The sequence below is a fragment of the Diplotaxodon limnothrissa genome, linkage group LG23 (assembly GCF_057381915.1).
Source record: "Diplotaxodon limnothrissa isolate DT_005_m linkage group LG23, D_limnothrissa_male_GT1.1, whole genome shotgun sequence".
In the NCBI taxonomy this organism is placed as follows: Eukaryota; Metazoa; Chordata; class Actinopteri; order Cichliformes; family Cichlidae; genus Diplotaxodon; species Diplotaxodon limnothrissa.
Window position 1 is genome coordinate 7,893,073 of NC_140617.1, and position 22,303 is coordinate 7,915,375.

At 38.6% G+C, this 22,303-nt stretch overlaps 2 protein-coding genes across 2 annotated transcripts; both read left to right on the top strand.

Moving 5' to 3' along the window:
• Positions 1-206: 206 nt before the first annotated feature.
• On the top strand, positions 207-3,100 carry cts12 (cathepsin 12). The gene is made up of 8 exons (XM_085348270.1): positions 207-237; positions 555-700; positions 830-949; positions 1,157-1,321; positions 1,403-1,624; positions 1,711-1,879; positions 2,803-2,908; positions 3,001-3,100. The coding sequence occupies exons 1-8, from the start codon at positions 207-209 to the stop codon at positions 3,098-3,100; spliced, it is 1,059 nt and encodes a 352-aa protein (XP_085204396.1).
• Positions 3,101-4,438: 1,338 nt separating this feature from the next.
• Positions 4,439-21,219, top strand: lama3 (laminin, alpha 3). Its single transcript, XM_085348398.1, has 38 exons — positions 4,439-4,633; positions 5,943-6,056; positions 6,237-6,349; positions 6,439-6,522; positions 6,615-6,718; positions 7,344-7,388; positions 7,474-7,628; positions 7,756-7,866; positions 8,078-8,186; positions 8,413-8,583; positions 9,874-10,070; positions 10,149-10,265; positions 10,337-10,488; positions 10,593-10,731; positions 10,817-10,916; positions 11,003-11,119; positions 11,213-11,383; positions 11,471-11,622; positions 13,668-13,874; positions 13,967-14,115; positions 14,229-14,391; positions 15,205-15,332; positions 15,419-15,569; positions 15,678-15,782; positions 15,874-16,007; positions 16,238-16,355; positions 17,694-17,828; positions 17,914-18,056; positions 18,149-18,256; positions 18,368-18,488; positions 18,577-18,683; positions 18,834-19,014; positions 19,976-20,125; positions 20,220-20,379; positions 20,463-20,590; positions 20,675-20,768; positions 20,860-20,970; positions 21,074-21,219. The coding sequence occupies exons 1-38, from the start codon at positions 4,439-4,441 to the stop codon at positions 21,217-21,219; spliced, it is 5,085 nt and encodes a 1,694-aa protein (XP_085204524.1).
• The last annotated feature ends 1,084 nt before the right edge of the window (positions 21,220-22,303 follow it).

Here is a 22,303-nt window from a genome sequence, read left to right on the forward strand (position 1 = left end):
CTTTAGCTGTCTCTAAATGATTACAGCACTATGGCCAAGGAGGAGCATGATAAGCATCTTATTTTTGTTGACTAATGTCCTTCTCAGCTGCTGTCATGAGTGTTGATTTAGGGATTAACTTAAAGTATAGTAGTAACATGTACTTACTGACAAGCTTTATAAGGCAGGTCTGTTTCGGTGTCACTGTTCAGAGTTGCTCTCAGAATATGGGACCAAAACAGACTCACATGCATGAAGGTAAGCTGACCAGAGCTTTTTGTTTAATATCAAAAGAACAACTAATCTTATATAATGTTATATGTCTCTTTTATATGTTGGTTTGTTCTATAAAATCCCTTAAGTCTATTTTCACTGTTGATTTTTAAAGAAACTAACCTAAGCTAACATAAGCTCAGAGAACACTTTTTATATTGACTAGATTTCCATTTTTCTTTTGATTGATAATACAGTTGCAGTCAGAGGGCTCATGAGGCCATCCTTTCAACATGATATGATGAAATATGATGAATTATACATATACACAATGCAACTGTGCAATGCTCTGGTCCTTCTAGTCCAGCAGGCCAGCTTTCTGCTGAAAGCTGCTCTGCTGTCCGTCCTGCTGAGTGGCCTGCAGCACGTGCTGGCAGACTCAGATGAGGAGGCCCCGACTGAGTGGGAGATCTGGAAAAGCAGATATGGCATAAGCTATGATGAATCAGTGAGACAGCCTCCACATCTAAAATCCTCACAACAACAATAAGTGCAAATGTTCTCTAACGAAAAGTCCACATGTTCTCTAATTTATTCGAGTTTTTCTTGCGTGTGCTTTTCCTGTGTTAACCATCAGGATGACATGGAAAGGAGAGCCATCTGGGAGGAGAATAAGCAGTTGATTGAAGACAACAACCGAAGGTTTCTCATGGGGATGAAGTCATTCAGTATGGCTATGAATAGATATGGAGACCTAGTAAGGAGTATTGTTTTGTTCTAGTAGAATTTAGTAGTAGAGTAGAAGTGTTTTGTTTCAACAAAGAACTTAACCGGAGTTAACCAGCTCCTAAATGTACCTACTATTTTCCACAAAGACCTTAAAAAAAAAGAATTGTCTGATTAATTGCTGTAACAAACTGTGAATACTGTGATACTGTGAACAAAAATTGTTTTACATTTGCAGACACAACAAGAATACCGGGTTTTGCAAGGTGCCAAGATGAATGCTCAGTTTGTAAAGAGAGGGAAAGAAGTCTCAGCTCGAAGACTGCGTAACAATGCAAGGCATTTAGATGGCTATGCTGTTGACTACAGAAACATGGGTTTTGTGACTGAGGTTAAAGATCAGGTAAGACTGTCCCTCCATCACATGAGTGGGTATATTCAGACTGAATCACAATCAGATCTTTGTTTTAAATGTTCTTTGCAGGGCTTTTGTGGGTCATGCTGGGCCTTCAGCACTACGGGAGCTATAGAGGCACAGCTGTACAAAAAGACAGGTCAGCTGATATCCTTGAGCGAACAAAACTTAGTGGATTGTTCTAAATCCTTTGGTACCTATGGGTGCAGTGGTGCCTGGATGGCCAATGCTTATGACTATGTGGTCAGCAACGGGCTGGAGTCTTCAAACACCTACCCATACACCTCAGTGGTAGGACGCTGCTGTCTTATCCTACATCATAAAAAAGTAAATAATTCTGCGGACATGCTGTGGTTAACATTTATTTCTCTTAACAGGACACTCAGCCCTGTTTCTACGACAGCAGGCTTGCAGTTGCTCACATCAGGGACTACAGGTTCATTCCCAGGGGAGATGAGCAAGCTATGGCTGATGCTCTGGCAACTATTGGACCAATAACAGTTGCTATTGATGCAGATCATGCAAGCTTCCTGTTCTACAGCTCAGGTTAACTGCCTTAAAAATAACAGTTATGTTATCTTAAGTCGATTTTGATAAGAAGAGGACTTTTTAAACTCAGAGCTGCTATAATGAGAATTTTTAGATTAACAAAGCCACATTAAGCCACATATGACAAGAGTGACAAAGTGCAACTTTGTTGTTGTTAGTTGTTTTTGTTCTCATTGTATGGCAGCTATTTTTTTCAGCAAAAAAGCTTTGATAATCCCATCGGATACTCAGCAACAGTGAGCAGACAAACAAAGTTAGCAACTATCTTGGGGACACAACAAAGCTTTTAGTAACTAAAGACCCAGAAATTCCCATTAGGAGTTGTTGGAGATTGAACTAAATGCTAAACAGGACTTATTATGGTAATTTTCAGCTTCATGTTTTTTATTTTTGGAGTTTAATTGAGTAACTCTGCATGATTAATGGTTCAAGATGAGCCTCATTTGACTTATACTGGTGCTCTGGTTCATAAATTGCCTTTAAAAAGTGCAATTTAAGCACCTCCCCCTTAAAAACCGTATTCCCTTTAGGTTAACTTTATTCTGAGTTGCCTACACCTCACAAACATAAAATGTGAAGAGCATGTGGGTTGCTCATCAGTTTTCACAACCCAAGCTGTGTGCCATACCGAGGATATCCTCTTCTTCACATCATACAGATCCAAGAATAAAAAAACTTCCCCAAGCAAAAAGCTTACATTCACAGGACCTCATTTTTAAAAAAATTGGGCATTTTATGTATAAGAAGCCACCATGTAAAAAGTAAGAAATACCACAAGTAATGTTCCCTAACAACTGGTCACTAAGAATTTTCCTTCTCTGAGTTAAGGGTTATTCTATGTCACTGTTGTGTTATCAGTTTGTTTTTGCTTCCCACAAATTTCCAAAAGTCAGTTAAGTAGGTTCATGTTTCCTTTGCAGGAATATATGATGAGCCCAACTGCAACCCCAATAATCTGAATCATGCAGTGCTGCTGGTCGGCTATGGCTCACAAGAAGGCCAAGACTACTGGATCATCAAGAACAGGTTTGTTCAATATTGTTAAAAGAAAAAGATAGCATCTGAACAAAACCTCCACTTTTTGTCACCTAAAAATGTCTTTTTTCCCCCCCCAATAGTTGGGGAACTGGCTGGGGTGAAGGCGGCTTTATGCGAATCGTCCGGAATGGCCAAAACGCTTGTGGCCTCGCCAGCTACGCCTTGTACCCTATTCTATGATTTAATAAGATGTGGCAATCTCAAGGATACGCTCTTCCATTGGACCTCATCTCCACAAATCAACAGTCAGTGCTCATACAGCCCAAATCACCTTTCTGACAGTTTAGTAAATGTTTATGAAAAGTTGAAACCTTTTAATAATGAACATGTCGCTTCTCTCAGGGACATCTTTGTGAGGTAAATAAAAAAAATATAATAAAATAACTAAAATAAATGTGTGATTAATACCAGGGTCACCTTCAGCAACTCAAAAGATTAGAGCCGCCTTTGATATTTTCACTGGCTGATAGGACTAAACTGGAAGCAGACCAGTTTAGATTTGAACTCTTGCTGTTGCATTATGTGCAAAATGTAGTTTGTCAAAGTCTTACCTGAAACAGACATCCTCTAGATGGCGATATTGCTCCAAAACCTTTAGATGTTGTCCAAAATTAGTGGAGCCTTTGCCCTGTCCAGTAATGCCCCCACCCTCAACATATCATCATATACTGGATTTTGTTTTGTTTTTGTTGCCCTCCTTTTTGTGTGACCTTCATTCATAGACTTTGTGTTAAACATAGATGTAGTTTCTTAGTCTGAAAAGTGAATTCAGAGTGAAAGTAACTAAAATCTCCATTCTTTCTAACAGCCAGAAGGGGGCGACTCTTCTGGTTTAAAAAAGAACTCAAAATTGTACAGAAGTCAGTAGGAAAATGGTCCTCGGCTCCTGTGTTCTGTAACCTCAATAAACACTTTCCTCATGGATTAAAGGGCTACCTTATACACACTAACATATAGATTTTGTAGATTAGACCATATAAAGCAAATCAGGGTACCCTGTGTAAGCAATATTAGTCACAGTTGATTTGTAACTTTCATTGCCAGACTGCAACTTTTTGTTATTTTTGTTAGGTTGAAATGAGAAAAAATTGAAAATCTAAAAAGAAAAAACTGAGCCTGGCCTCAACAAGAATCTGTGAGCAAACAGAACAAATGTAATGGTTATTTTAAAAGTGAGTGCAAATAAAGCTTTTACATCTGTGGTTTTTTTTGTTTCTGTTTGATATTTTTGGTACTCCTGTTTGCTTTAATAAACTATATTCCATATGAGTTCAAAAGTTGTGATTTCTTCTAGATTCATTTGTCACTTATTTCACACACTGCGTCTTCCTTCGTGTGCAACCACACCTCACTGAACTTTGATCTTAAGTCACACATATAGTTACACTCTCAGTCACTTATACAATCCAGCTTTTCTGCAACTCTCTCGCACAAAAAGCTCCAAGGTTCAGTCGAAGCTCCCTCCTAGCAGGGAGGATTTTTTTTAATACACTCACAGGGCTCATTGAAAGACTTAAAATGCAGTGGGCTGCTTCTTGGCTTTGCATTGCAGCGCCTTTGTTTTTGCTCTGCTTTGCTCCAAGTTGTCCCTCTGCTCAGAAATATCCAAAGTGTTGGCATGACAGACGCACTCAGATCCGTCAGAAGCAGCACAGCAGGAAAACGTTCTGTGATCCTTCCTTCAGCAACCAGACAGCAGGTGCTGCCACTCAGGTAATGCAGCTGCTTTTTGGCTTATCTGTTACTCACTGTGTTTTTCCTTCTTATTTTCTATACTACTGTTTGTTATTACATTATGTGCAGTGAGAGAAAACAAGGTCAAGAAATCTTAGTGACTCGGTTTTTGTGATCTGAGCATATAAAGCTACTATTAACTCTTGTGCAGTCACTATCAGACATGAGTTTTTTTACGTGCCAGATATCCTAAGCTCACCAGACCTTTACTTGGATATATAATAACCTGGAGCAGACTCATTTCCAACATGCACATGCTCTTCAATACGTATCTCTATGTCGCACACCACACTGTTAAAAAAAAAAAATCCTAGAAAAACAGTAATATTCCGGCAGCTGGGGCGCCAAAATAATACCATGAAATAACAGAAAATAACTTTCCCATAAAAATATGGTTATTTTCAGTAATGACAATACAGTTTGTTGCCCTAATTTTACATGGGATTTTGCCTTTTTCATGTGCTTTTAAACATTAAATTAGGAGCATTTTAATGTGATCAAACAATGAAATTACCTATAAACAAGGTCAATGAATGTGGCAATATGAATAATAATACTTAAATGTACAGAAATATACAGTTAACAGTTGGTTTAAATAATAATGCATTGCATGCCCTGGGACAGAGGCGAGGCTGCCATATCGCACCATCGGCCCCTCACCAGTAGGTGAAGTGTCTTTAACAAGGACACAACGACCGAAAGTGTCCGAGCCGGGGCTCGAACTGGCAACCTTCTGATTACAAGGCAAACTGCCAACTCTTGAGCCACGATCACCCTAAATAGCAATAATAGTAATAATTATTTGATGTAAACAAAGTTTATAGGAATCATGTTATATATTTTTCCATAGCATTACATTTGAATTTAACAGTTCAATCCTTCACATAACGGACAAATATTTGTGCAATCATGATGCATTTGTGAATGTATTTTAACAATCTAAATATGCATATGTACAGACAAATACATTTACAAAACAAGGAAATTATGTTTTATTACATTACAGTGATTTTACATTAATTTACATTTGAAATGTGAAATCACAGTCTATTTATGTAAATTTAATGATATTCTAGAAGAACAGATCAAAACTGTAAAATACTTTTATATTAGGACTTTTTCTTACAGTGCACTTTACAGCAAATACTACAGCAAGAACTGCATTTACACCTTGTATAATGATTGATTTGTGGTAATGCATTACTTTAAAGTAGGTCAAGCACCCCTGGAGTTTTCCATTATGTTAATCGCCCCATAGTCGACTGTTCATCTCGCTGTGTCATTACAGAAGTGCAGCTCTGGCTTCTACAGAGAGTGGGCCGGACCGAACAGGGGCCAGTGTGTGCCATGCAGCTGCAACGGGCTCTCCGATGAGGGTGATGAGCGTACAGGGAACTGTGTGGTGGGTGCTGACTCACACATGCACACACAAAAAGACAATAATTACTCAGATACAAGTGATGTCTCTGCTGCTGAGAAACAATATTGTAGCAGATGTCAGTGTTGTAGCATTTGTAGTCACGCTGCTGGGCCAGATGGAAACCATGTTCCTTTTCTTTTGTTTGATCTAACTGGCCTCTAGAAATGTCAGTTCGACACTGCAGGAAATCGCTGTGAACGTTGCAAGGAGGGTTATTTTGAAGATCCAGTGAACAGAACCTGTCGTGCCTGTCCATGTCCCTTTACAGAGAACAAGTCAGTATCTGTTTATGTCCTACTCTTCCTGCACAGCTTTCCTTTTCCTTGTTTTGCGTGAATATGAAGACCTTCACTCTTTGTTTTAGTTTTGCACTGGCCTGCCTCGATGTTGGCTCAGGAGTGGTGGAATGTTTGTGTAAACATGGTTACAGTGGAGTCAGATGTGAGAGGTAACCGTACATCATTTGCATCTTCATCTTTGCAGCAAACGCCCCAACCCTCAAACTTATTTACTTTTCTCGTGTTTTTTCCCCCTTTTAAGATGTGCATTTGGTTATTATGGCAATCCCATGGTGCATGGGGGCATGTGCAAGCCCTGCAACTGCAAGAAGAATGGTTTGAACATGTGTGATTCTCTGACTGGAGGTGACTATTTATGCAATAAAGAAATACATAATAAGTAATGAATAAATAGATAATTACTCATTGAGAAAAAAAAGATCTCAATCCCTTTGTGCCAGAAGTGCACCGATGTTTTCTCCAGGTTCACTTTGCAATGCATCTGTAATGTATAGTCTACAAATACAGCTGAGGAAATCACCACTCAGTAACATAGAGTGAAAACATTGCTGAAGGACGGTGTCTGTAGTCATTGAGCTGTGAGAGACTAAACATGACCTCCATGGGTACAGAGTGTCTGGTTGCAATTTATTTTGCTTTAATGAAGGTCTGCTTTCAATTCTTCTCATATTTCTCGGGCATGCTCCTCAGCATCTAATTTAATTACATGTTCTTGATGTAATTTTAGTTATTTAAGGCATAAAATTAATATTATTGTATATATACATTTTAAATGAAATTGTATTTATTTATTTATTTATGTATTTTTGGTTGTTTGTTGTTTGTTTGATTTCCTACAACTTACTTATACTTACTGTATATTTTTGTAGCCTGTATCTCCATATATGGATTTGCATACATGGGCTAATATGAAAGCTAAAGTGGCCTTCATGTGATGAGATCCAACTTTACTATTTTTTCCTTTCAACAGAGTGCATCACATCTGGTAATAGTAACTGTGGGGATCACTGTCATGGTGAGTCTGTGTTGAAAGTTCATCTTGCAGTCGTGTTTTGACCTATAAAACTAAGACTCACTACATTTCATCTTGCCTTTACCAGCAGAGTGTGACAGCTGTACTTACACTTTGCTGGTGGACTCGGAGAAGATGGATGATGATCTGGTTTGGCTGAAGCAGCAGCTGCAGAACATCAGTCATAGTCCTGTATCACGATCTACTCTGAACAACCTGGAGGCTAACATATCTGAAGCAAAGGTAGCGATTCACACAGGGAATAGGTGTTTTTCTGAGAAAATACACTGCCCTTGAGAATATTTGCTATTTCAGATCATGCAGCAACATTTATCCAAGTTCAAAGTACTTCTTATCTAATGTTTCTTAGGTACAGATGGGGAGGCACAGTACTGCTGTGAGACTCCTGGATCCAAAGGTTGAACAGCTGGAAGCAGATGTGGCTGCTGACAGATATGACTTGTCTCAACTGAGTGATGAGGTACCTGGAGTGAATTTTCCCATGCTAATCAAAATGTAACTCATCCAAGAGACTGATAATTTTTCCTTTTTAATTGTAAATGCAAACTCATATTAGAATAGTAGAGGATAGCCAAATAGAATGAAAGACAGAGAACCCACAGGGAGCTTTCCCAGCTCTTTATGTTGGCTTATTATTAAATATATTTAAATATTTTCCAAAATTTTACCAGAACCTTGACATTACATCATATTTGAAGAAGACCTTGGAGTCTGCAAATGAAACGAAGTTAAAGGCAGAAGATCTATTTAAAACAGGAGGTCTTCTCACACCAATACAAGGTACATCTCTGAAATATGAAAATATATGTGGTCTTATCAGCGTGAAGTTGGAGTGTTCCTAACTTTAATAATTTCTGCTCAGTGATATCAGGTACAAGCAGACCTTTCCTGCCTCTCCTGCCAAAGACTTTGTGACACTTGTTAAGGAAACCGAATCACCTGTTATGTCAAAGTGGGCATCGGGCTCAGCTATATCATTTAACAGCACTGTCTCTCCTCTTGTCAGATCTGATAAAGCAGCTAACTGAGGCGAAACCTGAAGATTCAGTTTCTCTCTCTGAAAAGGACAAAGGCAGGATGATGGAAGAAGCTCAGCGCATCATGCAGGAAATGAGAAAGAGAGGCTGCACTGCTCAGAGGGACAAAGCAGGAAGCGAGCAGGAGAAGGCACATAAATGTTAGAGATCTTTTTTCCTTGAGCATAGAGATTACAGTATGCTTATGAGGAGAGAGAGTGGGGCTGAAAATGGACACATTGGCATTTAGTATTTTAAATACAAACATTGTGTTTCATGTTAAATTATTCCACAAAGACCAACCCCCTTTCACCAGTTGAGAATTCACTAATGTTTTTATATAAAAATGACTGTATAAAGATTTAATTGACATTTTAAGAAATAACCAACTGGCATGTCCGTTTGCTAAAAATGAAACTGCAGCATATCTGCTGAAATCAAATGGAAATAGGAACAAATACCCACCAATAACTAAAAAGGTGACTACTTTACACACTACAGATGTTCTCTTCTTCCTCTTGTTTACGGTATTTATGCTAGGCTAAGTAGCCAGCATGTACCTTTATACCGAATGGGTCGATACATCCATCTATGCCCAGATAGCAGAATTATTCTCATGAAAACATCAGGCCCAGTATACTTCCTTGGTTTAACCTATACTTCCATATTTGGGGTGATTCTCACTTTAATCCTCCACTCTTGACTGACTGGCAGCAAGATTAATCTGTGTGTGCAAATCAAATAGTCTGGATGTGGAGATAGTTTTGACTCCCATAGTGTATGTGACCCAGGCTCTCACCGTTTATTGAACCAGAGCAAACACAAATATGTGGCAGATATACAGTTAGCTCCATAAATATTTGGACAGAGACAACTTTTTTCCAATTTTAGTTCTGTACTTTACAACAATGATTTCCAACAAAACAACTCAGATGCAGTTGAAGTGCAGGCCTTTGGCTTTCGTTCAGTAGGTTGAACAAAAAGATATGGAGAGCTCCTCTGACCGCATCTTCACAGGAAAATCTTCCAAATTCAAGCACCACACCTCAAATTAAGTCCAGGTCTTTTCTCTGTTTAATTGATAATGACAGTACGAAGAAACTGCCCACACCTTCATCTGATTTGAATGTGGATACCCTCAAATGAAAGCTGAGTCTACAGATAATGTCCAAGTCCATGATGTAACTATGATTGGAATATGTTTCAGTAAATGATAAAACCTTGTGTCAGTGTCCAAATATATATGGACCTAACTGTAGTGGCAGGAATGCGTCTCAGATCTTTAAACAGAACAGAGGACATGAACAATCAGCCAAACCATTTCAGAAACACAACTGCAGATTAATAATTTCATCATTAATGAAAATATAATTGTCAAAATTAGAGTTAGAAGACATTCTGTGGCCAATATCAAATAACTCTGATATCTAAATTTTGCATACTCTCTTCAGTGTTAGAACTAATCAGCAACGACATGATAGCTGCTGCAGAAATGAAACAACTCATCCTGATTCAGAGTGGAGACTCTCTCATGGCCTCACATTCTGCTGTGAGAGAGTTGGGCGAGCTGCTGTTGGATGCAGAGGACAGAGTTGACAGAGCAAGGGGTCTTAACCTCAAGAGTCGTACTGCCCTACAGGAGCTGCAGGTAATGGGAAATAAAGCTCTCATTGGCCATGTCATACATTTCTGATGACACACTGTTTTATCTTTCTTCTTTTTCCAGCATCTTAAAGCTCAGCTGGATAAAGAACAAAGCACTCTCCATCCTGGGACTGAAATGACTAAAGATCTGCTAAAGAACATTACTGACAATTTGTCGATACTTAAGGAAGTTAAAAAAGTAATAAGCAGCTTTTTATAACTTCTCAAAAGTATTGGACTTTGCATTAAAGTTTACTGTTTAAATTGCAGGAATTTGAGAAGCGAGCAGCTCAGTTGGATGGTGCCAAGCTGGAACACTTTCAGCAGTTAAACAACAGTTTAAAAATAGCAGAGGTGGAAGCTATAGCCCAGGCAGAGGAGCATGCAAAGGAGCTCAAAAGAGTGGTGACAGAATTACAACAGTGAGTGTGAATCCCAAGAACAAATAAAGAAGCAAGGCAGATTTAGATTAGCTTGGGCCCCGTTTCTTGTTTAACATAATAGACCATCTTGGATTTTGTTACAGAGCGCTTCATACAGCTACTAACAGCACTTCACTGGTCAGCCTCCTGGGTATAGGGGCCTATGACAGCATCATTAAGGCAGTAGAAATGGCTGAGAAGGCAGCAAAGGAGTCCAAAAGGGCTGCTGATCAAACCTTAAAGGTAACTTCAGTGCTGTTAGTAAGAGTTATTAAAAAATCTACGTGTTTATAGAAAATATTAATGCAATATTTGAATGATAAATTAGGATGTGAAGAAGGGAGGTCTGATCAGCAGGTCTGAACAGCTGAAAGATAACTCAAGTTATCTATGGAGGGAAACCAGAGACACTCAAAGTCACCTTAAAAGTATGTAAAAACAAAACAAGTATCAAGACAAATATATTGAGTTTGAATGTGCAAAATGAAAAGGTGTTCTAATTTCTTTTGAACAGCGGTGTCACGTACAGTAAATGCTCACAGGAATCGTGTAAATAAACAAAAGAAAAAAAGAAGATCACTGAGAATCGACACCTCATCCATCGGTGACAAACTCAAAGAGATCAAAAGAGGTTTGTAGAGCACTTGGAATTGATGCAGATCAGAAAATAAACGTAAAATTAGTTATTGTATCTGCATATGATAGTTTTTCTTTTGTATTTCAGATGACACAGCGGCACTGATAGTGTCTGTGAAAACTGCTGCTTCTGATGCTAACGCTACAGTCAGCAGTGTGAAAGAGAGACTGAGAAATATCAGCGAGGAAGTGGGAAGAATAACTTTAACCAATATCAGTGTGAATATAAATGACATGTTGACAGATGCAGACCAGGCTGGTAAGTGTTTAAATTCCTTAAACATATTCTTGCAATTAAAATACAGTCATTTAAAGGTTTTATGTGTTGTTATTTTATCCGCTTAAGTAAAAAGCTTCAACAAAGCATTCCCTGTGATGAGTGACAAGCTCGCAGAAGTCAAGGCTCTTGGTAGGAGGATGTCACCTCACCCAAACATGACAGAAAGCATCCAGAGAATCAAGGACATAATAGAGGAGACAAGAAACTTTGTTAATAGGGTAACATTTTCTTTTTAATTTCATCTTTCCTATTAATTTCTTAATTGACTTGTCAGATTTGATTTAAAGCTGGAACAGCCTCACAGTGTATGACAGTACAGTGTGCATATGAAATGTGTAGCTTGCAGACTGAACCTTATGAAGCTGTCGGCTGTGTCTGCAGTTTTCCTCAGCTTCATGGTTCTTTGCAGGTATCTTCAAGTTTTCAAGAGAAATTAGCATTGCTAAAATGTAAAAATTCACAGTATTGCATTGCTTTCATTAATAAATGCAATACAAGAAAATCAAATAACTCAGAAAGGCCAAACAAATACACAAAAGTGAAATAAAAAAACTAATTAAAAAAATCCACACTTCTCAAAAAAACTTTAAAATAATAAAAATGAATAAAATAAATAAATAAATAAAATCATGTCACAAAAAATTGCACTAAATTAAATGCTTGACTCCAAGACATTAAAAGACCATGTGGCAACAGAAAAATGAACAACAGGTGGTACATATGCTGGGGCGAGTGATTAACTAGTTGAATAAAAGTGGCACAGAAAATAGAGGGAAGCAGGATGTTATTAACGATCACAAAGAAAATATTATTCAATAAAACAGGAAGTAACTCAAACAGGAGTATTAACAATACGAGCAAAAACAATAATACAAACTTTTGATCTAATTACAAGATATTTACAATTTTTTAATGATTGTTAATGTAAAGTGTTACCTGCTATTACCGAGACAGATATTTTATTATGTTTGCAATTTACTTTTCAAGTCAAGGGACGTTCATTTATTTCACACATTAAAGCACAGCAGACCCTGACAAAAGTGCTGCACAACAATCGATACAACAATTAGGAAAACATAATAATATGATGAAAGGTTATTAAAGGTTAATAAACTAAACAAGAGGTTTGACTTTCATTATTAAAAGGAGCTAGCTATAGTGACAGATTTAATCTGTCTTTAATTTCAGAGAGGAATCACAATTTACACCAGGTTTCTTTACATGACATTAAGGTATGAAGCCTGAGACAGAATAGGGCCTTTAATTGACCCCTGTGGTACTCCACGGGTCAAAGTGGACGCTTTAGAACAAATCCTACTGGAAAAAGAACCGTTAATCAGATATGACTTTAATCAGTTTGGAGCAGTGCCATTGATATCACTACACTGCTGAAGATAGGAAATTAATATTTCATGATTCACTGTATCAAATGCAACAGTAAGATCAAGTAATATAAGAACAGATGAGTGATCAGCATTGACAATATAGAAGAGTCATTATAAACTCTCAAAAGTACTAATATATTGCTTAAGGCTGTTTCAAATTAACACATTATATATTAAGTGCTATGTAAGCACTATCCAAAGAGAATTCATTTGGCCTTGGAGTGTGCAGAGATTATCTTCAGTATTTCCCTTGTTTTTGGTGAAAGGAGGACAGAGCATGATAGCTGGATTGTATTTTGGCTTGATTCATAGACAAAGCTGAAAGTATTTTCCCCTCTGATCAGGAGTAACAAGGCTGCCAGCTATGGGAAACTAAATTTTTGCACAGCCCAGACTGACATCTGTTGTCTGGAGGATCAACCAGGTTACAGGGTCAGCTACATGCGACTGCTCTCAGGAAGTTTTAGATAATCTGCTGAACACAATACGGCCTTAAATGCTGGTGCTGAGTCAAAAAGCTAATATACTTGGTTACATTTTTTTTTTTTTTTTTGCTGAGTCTGACCTTTCAGAAATCAACAGACTTTACCAGCTAGAATTACTACTTGGATGGTGACATTAGAATTATTTACATGTGGAAAGCTGCTTCATTTAGTAACTCTGATGCAAACATTCACATTGGAAATACCAAAAAAACCAGAAATTCTGCTTGAGTTGGTGGACCAAAAATAGAACTCAAAGTAGTGCAACCGTGTTTCCATTACCCCTAATTTGTAAAAATAAAATAATAAATGTATGAATACAATAGTTTATTTTTTAAAAACACATAAATTATCTGTTTTTGTGACACACACGATTTCTACCGTCTCTTGTCACAGCTCTCTCTTGGCACCACTTTCAATGGAAAGAGCCACATTGAGCTTCACCCTCCAAGAGACCTTGAGGACATTAAAGCGTTTACAGCTGTCGATCTTCTCCTCAATCGGCATCACAAAATCCCGGCTAAGTCTGATGTGAGACGAAAACGACACCAGGATGAACACAGAGATGCCAACCTGTTCGTTTTCTACCTGGGCAGCAAGAATGTGAGCGTGCATACCGGCCTACACAGGAAGCATGATGTAGTTTTTTGTTTTTTTCTTTAATATACCTTAGGTTTCTTTTATTACATTTCTAGGCTTCTGGAGACTACATTGGAATGGCTATCAGAAACACTGTGTTGGTTTGTGTCTATAAGTTGGGTGGAGTGGTTCATGAGATAGAAACCAGCCAAATAACACTCGGAAGCGTGAACTCCTCAGCCGTTGACAGAGTTATCTTCCACAGGTACTGAGTACATATGGTAGAAGTGTATTTTAAAATGAACATGGATTTGCTAGCTGAAAGTTTACATGATGTCACCAACATGTTTCTTATCTTCGTGCCAACAATTCCTGCAGGGTTTACCAGGACGCTGAAGTGAACGTCACAAAGAACTTCACGTCAAAGGAGCGTGTCAGTCTCCCTCCTAAACGTAACCTCCCAAACACAATGACAGGCGTCTTCGACTTGGATCCAGGCAGTGTCGTTTTCTACGTGGGGGGCTATCCCGATTACTTCACTGTAATAAGTCTCTGCTTTCATTTCATCCTGCCTGCAAATTTATAGTGTTTAAAGGGGTAGAGAGTTGAAAGACGACTCAAAGCCAATTCAAACTCATTTAATAAGCTTGTGTAAAATTGTAAACGTTGCAATAGCAATGATAACTTTTGTATAACACACAAGCAAGCACACAGAAAGTTTAGACACTGTGTCTTTCATTTGTTTAGCCAAAGATAATGGGTTTTAAATAAAGGAAAAGCTAACATATAAAAACTAGTTTCCAGCACACACAGCTTCAGTTGACTTGATGGGTGGAAGAAGTAAAGAAAAAAGTACGGAAAAAGGTTTATTGTATTGTTTATTGTCAAGATTTTGACTCATGGGGTAACTCAACGTATTGCATGATTTTCTAAGTTTTCTTTGAAAACTATTTGGAATTTATTTGATGCTGAAAGAAGTGTTTTGATGGAAGCCATGATCTCCCAATTTTGATATGGATTTGATTTTATATATTATATCACTGTTTTATAGTATATATGACAATATTTGTTTTGTGGAAATAGGGTTCCATAGACTGCATGAATGACATACAACAGTCTTATTCAGAGACTGAAATTGAACAATTTAGTGAGAAAGGTACTTTTTGTGAAGAAGTTGAAATACAAAGTCCCTATCACAGTCTGTCATCATCCTTTTGTGGGAATGGGTTAATGAAAAATAGCTTAGAGCTTCTGAGCCCTAGAGAACAGGAGTGTACTCAACAAAATCATTTGCATTAGTAAATGACATGTTCACTTTTTCAGTCCAATTTTCAGTCCTCTTTTGTTCTCATAGCCTCCAGTGGAGCTGCGTTACCCCAAGTACAGAGGAGCCATAAAACTCTCCTACCTGAATGATAATCCTGTCTGCCTTTTTAACTTCAAACATGCTGTCAATATGGATGCAAAACAGCACACTGTGAAGTAAGCATAAAACAAAAAATTAAAAATAAAGGTCGGACATTGTGTTGACTAGAAAAGGTCAAATAATGATTAAATTATGTGTTTAGGATTGCACAGGGAGAGGTGTCTGATTATTATGAAGGAAGAGGTTACCGCATGGCGTTCATAAAGGATCCTGACTGGAAAAAGAGGCGACTGTTCAGATTTCACACAAACAGCCGAGAAACAAATGCCTTGTTATTCTACATTGGAAACAACGTAGGATTTTAATTTTTGAATAGATGCTTGAAGCACTTATATAACTGCATGTTTAACAAAAAAACAAACAAAAAAAGATTTAAAATTCATGTGTTTCTTCTGTTTTAGGAGTCCTTTTTCTGTGTGTTTGTGGAGAGAGGCTTCCTTGTGCTACAAGGTCAACAAGCTGACAGAGAGATTAGACTTCGGAGTGCTGAAAGAGTGTCTCTGTTTGTAAGAACAACAATACAATTAGTTACTTTAAAAAACTTGAAAGTCTTTTTGTTAAATTCATGCCTTTCTAAGCATATGCTTCCTGTTTCAGGACACGCAGTTTGCAATTGCCATTGCAGATAAATTAATTGTGTACTATGGGCAAAATACGGTCTCCACAGATCACATTCAAACAGACTACATCAGTTATTACATTGGGGGTCTTCCAGCAGAGCTCAGAGAGAGGTAATGCAACACACGATGCTTTTAAAATCATGTCAAACTCAGCTTCCTCTGGGAGGGAAACAAATAATTCCCTACTGAAAGACTTACAAAAAAATCAAACCACTCTCATGACCATTACTATATGACATATAAATGCCAGTGCCAATGTGTGTGTTGAGTAGTCTAGAAGAAAACAGTATCAGCTAATCAAACTGACCTTTTCTATGAGCCTGTCTGCCTTTGAATCTCAGACACAACATCACAGCTGCACCGCTCAGGGGATGCGTGGATAACCTGAAAGCAGATGCTGAGATTGTTGAGTACAACAGGACAATAGGTGTCAGCAGTGGATGTCCAGTCTCCTCACTGGTAAGTCTCGGTCCGGGGCTCGGACCGAGACTGTCCGAGCCGGGGCTCGGACAGTCTCGGTCGTTGTGTCCTTGGGCAAGACACTTCACCCGTTGCCTACTGGTGGTGGTCAGAGGGCCCGGTGGCGCCAGTGTCCGGCAGCCTCGCCTCTGTCAGTGCGCCCCAGGGTGGCTGTGGCTACAATGTAGCTTGCCATCACCAGTGTGTGAATGTGTGTGTGAATGGGTGGATGACTGGATATGTAAAGCGCTTTGGGGTCCTTAGGGACTAGTAAAAGCGCTATATAAATACAGGCCATTTACCATTTACAAATCTGCATTAAAATTTCTCTCAGATGATCAGAGGATAGACTTTTTGAAACTTTTTTTTTTTTTTTAAATAAAAGATGGACTTAACCGCAGAGTCTGAGTAGTGAAGCCAGTGCAGAAGTGCACGGCACCTGCCTGGTTTCTAATGCACAGCAGGGGGGTAATTCTCCTTAGTCAGACTTTTAAAAAGTTTATGAGAAATTGTACCTACTTCTCACTTCATTTTAGCTCTTCAAGAACTTGTTGTTTTGATAACTTTGTGTCTTATATAATAACGCAGAGTGTTCCTTTTTAAAATTATGGCCCAATTAAGTATCTAAGTATGAGAATTGATGCCTGTGCAGCGGTGCTTCGAATGTGCCTAGTTTCTAATGCACAGCAGGAGGAAAACTCCTCGTTAGTGTGTTTGTACCTGCTCGTACAAATGTACTTACTTCTCACTTTTAGATCTCAGTACCCCATCAAATTGTTGCCTTATTAACTTTGTGTCTTATGTAACATAGCAGCGTGTTCTTTTTGAAAATTATGGCACCATTAAGTGTAAAATAGATGTTTAATTGAGGCGCTTCACGGCAAGGTACCTTGTGATTGACAAACCCCTTATCTCAGTTTTCCAGTCAGAGACACCCCTCACTTAACAAATCCATGAACCATGATGAACCAATCGTTATTGTGAAGAATAATCATGAAGTCAGTAGCATGATGTGGCCAATATTAGCTATCACACCTACCTGGAAATAACAGGGGAAAAAAGACTGTAGCAGCAGTTTGTTTCTTATATTCATATTAAAATAATATAACTGTCACGGGCTTAAATTAGTTGCCAGTGGTTACTCATTAAGGATATAGTAGTGTATTCAACTTCAACAATAGTGCGCTTTATTACTTAAAAAGTTAACTTTTCATTTGTAGGTGGAAAAATGTGACATTTCCTATTTCAAAAGTCAATCTCTGTCTAGCTTTAAAACACTAAATGAATAGCCTGTAGACACAGGGGTCTAATACTAGTGTGTTTCTGGCTTGTGTATAGGGTGTTCGTGCAGCTACATTGAATTCGGCTCTTTCTGTCGATTCTCTGTTTGCCTGGGACGAACAGCCAGTGAGAGTCTCGTTAGGCTTCAGGAGCACAGGCAAGCGGGGCGTTGTTCTGAAGAGCGGCTCTCAGGTAAATCTCGTGTGCCACACTTTTTGATTTAAAAGAAAATCAAAAGGAAAATATCAAGATGACTTTAGTAGTACTCTCACTGCAGGGCTCCAAACCTGTCCACAATCTCCAGTTGTCCCTGGACGATGGCTTTGTGGTTTTTTATAGTTTTAATTATACCCTGAGGTCAAATGAAAGGTATAATGATGGAGTCTGGCATTACGTGTCTGCAGTGGGGAAGCCATCAGGGTAAGATCTGTCAGCTTTTTGCTGATACCTGGATTTTATTGCAATTAAAATTTAAAATCAGCACGTCGCTAATGTTGTCGTGATTTTCTCAGGCTGCTGCTTAGCATTGACAATGTAAATGTGAGTCCGGCACATTCAGACCAAATCAGCATGCAAAGAGGAAAATTCAAAGGCTGCATTGCTAATCTTTATACAAGCAGGTTTGTTATACATTCTTTCAGTTGCTTTATAATATATCTCACAATATATATCTGTTTATTACAATAACACGATTCAATTTTGATGAAACAAAATCTCCTCATTTCACACAGGCCGAGTATTTTACCTGCTGATCTAAGCTCATTATCGCAAACTGGAGACATTATCTTTGGTCAGTGCAGTCAGCCTCCCCCACCGCACTCCACAATGAAAAGGCCCCAGACGCACAACCTTGTAAGCACATCAAACTATTATTTTTTTCAGCTCCCCTATTGCTGGATAATGACATAGTAACAGCAGTCATTTTTCTGCTGTGTGTCAGATTACGACTCCAGCTGGCAGTCAATGTAGACCCCAGAGAGCATACCAACTCTATGAGAAAGACAGCTGGGTCAGTTACAACCTCCCACAAGAAAACCTTAATTATAGGTAAAATACTAAAACCTGAAAATTATAATGGCATTTTCCATGACTGGTTTGGTTTGGTAACCTTTAGAGTGCCTCGTCAAACCTTCATCCAGCTGTGAATTCATTCATAAACATTTAAAGGGACTTTGTTCTTGTTCTCATGTGTCTCAGGCCTCACTTCTCTCTTGATATCAATACCAAATCGTCCAAAGGGCTCATCCTCCATGTCGCAGGAAGAGGAGCCGTCCCCCTCCTGGCTCTGTACATGGCCAACGGCAAGATCAAGATGTCACTTGGTCAAAACAGAATCATCCAGCACAAGGAGAAGAGCAATGATGGCAACTGGCATAGAGTTTGTAACCAAGTCTCATTACAAATATTAAGTGATAAAAGCAGCAAAGCTCTAAACATTGGACTCCTGATTTCAAAGGAACAGTTGCAGATATATGGGAATTTCGGTTGCTTATCTCACATAGATTTTATCAGCAGTAGGATAAAACTAGAAAACTAGAAAACCAGCAAAATGCAAGTCAGACTAATCGGATTGAACAAAGAAGCAAAAGAAACACAGGAAAAAGGCAAACACTAAGAAACATGAGGGAGGAGACGATATCTCTAAAGAGGAGATCAATGGAACAAAAAAAGGTAACCAAAACTAAAAGAATAAACAAAATAAATAATAAAAAAAAATAATAAAGAAAAACAATAATTAATATTACTACTGTTGGCAGCTGGGCAGCAGGTATCTTTCATTAGAGCAAACAAATATAACCTTTACAGCAGCACCAATTAAGCTTTGATTGGATGACAAAATTAACAACAACAAAAACCAATTTGTTTTTTGTTGTTCCCAAGTGTCTCACAGGCAGAGAAAATATATATGTTATTCTTCTCAAAAAGTAAATGTATTTATTTCCCTAAACAACGGGCAGTGCCAAAATGAAGCGTTAAGGATTTAAATGGTGCAGAAAAGAAAATTACTGATATCAGAAAGCTTCCAATGGGAATTCAAACACCGCTAACAAGAAATATATATACAAAATATATAAAATACATTAAAAAAAATAATGACATAGTGGGCAATTACATAATGGAACTGATTTTTGAAAGTTTGTTGGAGCATAAATGGAAAGCAGGAGGAACAACTAATTTCTAAATCACTTTTATCATAAACAATCAGGACATAACTCTTAATATGCAGGGGAAAAAATGCAGTAATTCTTTTCTCATATCTGTGTGTCATATCACAATCATATCACAGTGATGGTGAAGTTATATTCTGTGGATGGCTGAGTTTGTTTGCGTGTGCGCAGGTTCAATTCAGCGTGGAGAACAGCACTTTTCATCTTCTGGTTGATGGGATCCGTGTGACTGATGGCCGCTTACCAAACAATGAGGGATCATCTTTAGACCTGCACAACCCTGTGTATCTGGGAGCTGGTACAAAAAGCAAAAACACTAAAGTCTGTATCAGACTCAAGCTATGGCAAATATTTTCCCACATCTTTTTGTTTGCACACTGACCGGCTTCTCTTTTCTCTTCCTGTCCTTTATCAGGGACACAACATCCCCACAGACAGTGTTATCAGCTGTATAAGGGAATTCAAAATGAATGATGTATTTGTTGGTGCAGCTGAGGTGAGCCACAAAGCCTTACCGTGCTTTCATGGGCTTGCAGAGGAAGGGACATACTTTGGTGGCGGTCACATCATCTTAGGTTTGGCCTTGTATTTCAAAAATCTTGATGCTGCTGATGTGTTTCAATCATCCGCACACTCATAAAGAACATTTCTATTCTAGATAACTACTTCACCGTTGGCTCGCACTTTTTGTTGTCCTTCAAGCTGCGCCCTCAACACCTCACGGGTCTTCTCTTCCACGTTCAAAGTGATAAGACCAGCCTTAATGTGTTCTTAATGGAAAACAAGGTAAAACCTCTCGCTCTTGTGACAGCTAATTGGGCAGCAATTCAAAAGAAAAGCTGCAGGAGATGACAAAATATGTTTTACCAGGTGGGCGTCAAAGCAAATGATGGTAATGGAGCTGTTAGTGTCTCAGTAACACCTCGTAAAAGCCTCTGTGATGGAAAATTTCACGAGGTTACAGGTAGGACATCGTGTATTAAAAACATTCAAGAACGTGAGTCACATGTTGATAGTTGTGCTTTTAAAATTCTTCTGTTATTGTTGTTTCTCAGTCTCCAAAAAAAGGAACGCATTCCAACTAGTGGTTGACTCCGTGTCCAAGGAGAAAGCAGGCCCCAAATCCACGTCATATTCAACGGCCCTGGAATCGCTTCACATTGGGGGTAAATCCATGAACCGCTGGGCATTATATCTTTCAGAGAGTTTCAGCTTTTTGTCGTATAATCTGATCAGAATCTCTTTGTGCTTTTTCCTTTCCTGAATTAGGGACAACAAATCAAAATGGAGCCCCTGTGCCTTCACCTTTTGTGGGCTGCTTGCGAAATGTGAAGCTTAATGGAAAGCCGGTTGCATTTGCGAAAGCCTCCAGAGTGGTCGGTCCAGTGAGCATCAACAGATGCCCCGCAAACTAATGAAATACATCATTACAAACAGGGATGGGAATAGTAAACCTAGTTAGGCTGAAATCAAGCAACAATTTTTCCAATCTAACGGAATTGTATTTCTCTAAGCTTCAGTTCCTTTTTTCCACCACAGGAATGTTTTCCTGATATTTGCTCATTACAAAGCAATGACGCCAAACTCATGATAGCGAGTTGTAAATCACCTGCAAGCTTATTTTCTACTCTCCCTACACTGTTCCAGACGCATTGATATTAAAATAGTCGCCCTGAAGCTGAAAACCTGTTACGGTCTACTTTTATTTCCCCACAGAACACCGATAAGGTGAGAAAACTGATAGAGACTCAGTTCAATGCAGCCACAACACCATCTAAGAGCACAACAGCAAAATTTGCCATAAATTTAGCAGTGGATTTTAAACAAATCCACCCCAATCCCATCTATTAGCTGCGCTAATCACCCTGCCTCGCAGCAAGGTCTTGCGTTTGAATCCCGAGACTCTGTGGCTGTTCCCCATGGAGTGTGCATGCTCTCCCCATGTCTGTGTGGGTTCTCACCAGGTACTTTGTCTTCCTCACACATTCCAAAGGCATCCATGTTATGTTAATTGGTCATTCTAAATTGGCTGCAGGCGTGAGTGTGAATGGATGTTTATCTATCTGCGTTAGCTCTGTGATCTGTCCACAGTGCAACACACCTCTCACCCAATGACACTTGTGATAAGCTCCGGCATTACCATGACCCTGACTTCCATACACTGGAGAAAATAGATGAATGAATTTTAAACATCTGATATATTTATCTGTCGCAATATCAGTCGCTTCACATTAACACAAAACCTTATTAATCAGTATAGGAACAGACAGGATCCATAAGAAACAGCATCAGTTCATTCCCGTGTTTAAAATTAAGGTAAATATTACATACACACGCACCTTACTCATACTAATAGCCTTAATTCTGCCCTACGTTTGACCAATAGATGGAGTGCTTCCCTTCATGTAATGCGAGCTGTTAGTTCACATTTACTCTCAGCTGGTGATGGCAGCAAAACATTACCAAGAACTTGAAGGTGTCAAGGTTCAAGTGAATGAC